The sequence below is a fragment of the Pseudonaja textilis genome, chromosome Z (assembly GCF_049901715.1).
Source record: "Pseudonaja textilis isolate UNSWEBS1 chromosome Z, rPseTex1.2, whole genome shotgun sequence".
Taxonomy (NCBI): Eukaryota; Metazoa; Chordata; class Lepidosauria; order Squamata; family Elapidae; genus Pseudonaja; species Pseudonaja textilis.
In genome coordinates this window covers 98,061,722-98,065,233 of record NC_142008.1, presented here as the reverse complement: position 1 = coordinate 98,065,233, position 3,512 = coordinate 98,061,722, and the positions used below count along the sequence as shown (strand labels likewise).

Genomic DNA, 3,512 nt, shown 5'->3' with positions numbered 1-3,512 from the left:
TTAATAGAGCAAGGTCCCCATACGCCTGTTTTATCAGCAATATAAGATATTAAAAAATAAAAATAAAAAGGTGGGTAGAAAAGGGGGAGGAGACTGCAAATAATACTTACATTAAAAAGGATATAAAATATTGGAAGGGCCTGAAATATCCAGCGTTCCTTCCCCACCCACCCACCCGCATCCCCGCCCCCTCCTTTTGCACTGGGCCTCTGGAAAAAGCCATGAATTTTGAATTTGAGAGGGAGATAGGCTTCATAAACAGCCAGCCATCGCTAGCGGAGTGTCTGACGTCCCTTCCCGCTGTCCTGGAGACATTTCAAACTTCATCAATCAAGGAACCAACGACGTTAATTCCTCCTCCTTTGGAACAAACCCTCCTCGGCTTGGATCCTTGTTCCAGCAGCCAGCCTGTGCTGAGGAGCCAAAAGAAAGCCAGGCATGGGCAGGCCCAGAAAGCCACGCTCCAGTCTTCTGCTCTGGGTGGAGAATTCCCCTGGATGAAGGAGAAGAAATCTTTTAAGAAAGCTAACCAGATCCCAGCTTCTTTGTCTCCTTCCTCTTCTGTGCCTGGATTTGTCCCGGCTTCTCCTGCAGGTCTGTAAAGGGGTGGGGGTGGGGGTGGGGAAAATGAACATTTGGGTGGCTGGCAGCGTGGAGGGACGAGACCCAAAAAAATCTGCCATTTAAGAATCACTAAGTGTTGGAAAAGCGGGCAAAGGAATATCCATCTCCATTTCTAATCTCAGTTACTGAAAGATTAGGATGAATTCTTCCTTCCCCGCTTCTCTCCTTCCTTCTTCTTTCCCCCTGCCCAGCCAGTCTTCAGAACTGAGAATCTCCACTTCAGTGCCCCCTGTTTCACATCGTTTTTAGCTCTCTTGTATAGCATCTTCCTCTGTGTTTAGACTGTTGATTCTGGGGATGAGAATGGAAGGCAGTTTGGTTGCTATGTTTTGGGAGGCATGGGGAGTGGCACTGGCTATAAACTGCTCTGCTTCTATTTCCAGTGTAGCGGAACGAGGAACAGAAAGAAGGCAGAAGGGAAAACCCAAAGTCTTTTTCCCCCTTTCTCCTCTACAGTTCACCGAAGGAACCCTCCTTTAGGCAACCAGTCCAATGCTCCAAGGTTGAAACTAATGTCCCTCATCTACTAACCAACCTAATCAACCCATCTCTATCATGATGCCTTGAGGAAGGCAAGGTTTTGCAGGAGATATGAATTTAAGGACCTGGTAGAACCCCCCCCCCCAACCCAACCGGCTAGTGGATAGGAGAGGCCAGCTTCTAAGGCTTTTCATTTTTTTAGGTTGGTAATAGGGAGAAAAATCTTTCAAGATATGCTGCCTTTTTCTCTCTGTTTTTATTCATAGTTTGTGTTATTTGCTTATTTAGAGTTCTTTTTCGGTCATTTAGTTATGAATATCCTCCTTTTACACACATACATAGCGGGGCAAAGTACAAAGGAAAGGATAAGACACAGGGAAACGAACATCCACTCTTGAATGTGAATTCCTCTATAGACAAGCTTTTCCAGAATGCAACCCCTACCCCACCCCAGCCTTTTTGCCTTGGATGTCCCTGGGTACACAAGCATTGGGGGTCGAACAAAACTTACCAAACCATTTAAAATGTCTCTCTCCCCTCCCTTTTCCCATCCCGCAGTCCTTCTTCCACCGCATCCCCGCCAAAGAAAAAACCGAGATGGGGCCATTCGCTTAGCCGGTTCTGTTGCTTTGTGTAATTTTGCTGTTTTCCTCCTCCAGACACGTATTTAGACCACAGTGAAAAAGCTTCCCGACGGCTGAGGACGGCTTATACCAACACGCAGCTCTTGGAGTTGGAGAAGGAGTTCCATTTTAACAAATACCTCTGCAGACCCCGCCGGGTGGAGATCGCGGCTTTGCTGGACTTGACGGAAAGGCAAGTGAAGGTCTGGTTCCAGAACCGTCGGATGAAGCACAAGAGGCAAACTCAGCACAGCGCAGATCCCGCCGAAGAGGACCAAGGCAGCAGTCAGGAAACAGGGGAAGCCGAGAACGGCAGCTCTTCCTGCAGAGGAGCGCGGAAGATGCCTTGCCCTTACCCAGCCGGCAGCCACAGCAGAGAGACTCGGAGCGCTCCAGCGCCTTACCCGATGCTGAGCCAGGGCAGAGCTCCGGCGGCAGAGGTCGGCGGAACCGCCGCCGGTCGCACTATCTCCTCTTGCTCGTCCTCTTGCTCTGGCTCCTCGCCGGGCGACGGGTTCCCGGGAAGTCAGAAGTCCCCTTTGCTGCCGCTGGACCCGAGCGCCTTCTCGGCGAATTCCTGCCCACAGGCCGCAGGAGAGCTTTCACCCAGCCTCCAGGGCTGCGCAGATAGCCCTATAAGTTTCTCCCTAGAAGACCTAGACTTTTTTACCAGCACGTTGTGTGCGTTGGATTTGCCCCATTTCAATTTTTAATAACCTCTCGAACCTCGAACCTCCAATTTATTATTTGCCTTGGGTAATATACCCCTATAAATAATACAAAGTGTATGCAGCACACAACCCCAGTTAAGTGTTTCAAACCTTTTAACTACGAAACTCCTATTTTTCCCCCTCGGTACGCCTTGGAGGGAGAACATTTCCTTGGACATTTCCTTCTCTTTAGTGAAATGATCGCGTTTAATATTTCGATCATTTTTTCCAAAGGGAATTTATATTTCAATAACATTAGGATTTTCCTTTTTTGCACCCTTTTGCAAATGCATAATAGAGCATTTGAGGTCAAGCAGATGGTCTAGGTGTTAAAAATACAAAATAATTGTATAAGGAGGTTTTGTTTTTCAGCTCAAGAAATCATGCCCTTTAGAGTTTGAAACATTTCAAACATCAGGTAGTTCTCCCATGGCCCTATTTCAACCACCCCCACTCCCATTTTGAACAGAGTAGATATTAACAAATGCAGAACAAGAAGAAAATGTCCTAATGAAATTCTCAGGAACCAAAACAAGACATTTAGATGTCTTAATTTAAGAAAGAAAGAAAGATAGATAGACAGATAGAAAGGAAGGAAGGAAGGAAGGAAGGAAGGAAGGAAGAATCCTTACCTTTTAGAAGTAGATTATTTATTTAAGTGTTTTAATAATAAAATGCAAATTATTTATTGTACATTATTTTCATAGACTAAATAAATGGCTTTATAGTCTCTAAAATGCCGTATTCTTGTTTTATAGGCATTGAAAGAAAGAATCTAGTTTAGCTTTCTATCCTGTCAGTTCATTGAGATTTTATTCTTAGTGTTTTAAGAATTATAGTGCAATATAATTTTATTTTCTGGTATATTTTTTTAATAAAAAGATACTGTATTTTTATCAGTTAATTTTGTAAGTTTACAATACATCAGAGATATTTTAGAATATTTGTACCAGCTAAAGGGAAATATTTTTAAAAAGCAGATTGAATAGTTGCAGATCATACATACAGACACACACAGAGAGATATATATACACTCCAGATTTGGGAAGAATTTAAATACCTGGAACCAGAACAA

The 3,512-nt window shown here is 44.3% G+C and overlaps 1 protein-coding gene across 1 annotated transcript; it reads left to right on the top strand.

Moving 5' to 3' along the window:
• Window positions 1-204: 204 nt before the first annotated feature.
• HOXB2 (homeobox B2) lies at window positions 205-3,174 on the top strand. The gene is made up of 2 exons (XM_026710826.2): window positions 205-594; window positions 1,764-3,174. Exons 1-2 carry the CDS (start codon window positions 222-224, stop codon window positions 2,438-2,440), a joined length of 1,050 nt encoding a protein of 349 aa, XP_026566611.1. The 5' UTR covers window positions 205-221; the 3' UTR covers window positions 2,441-3,174.
• The last annotated feature ends 338 nt before the right edge of the window (window positions 3,175-3,512 follow it).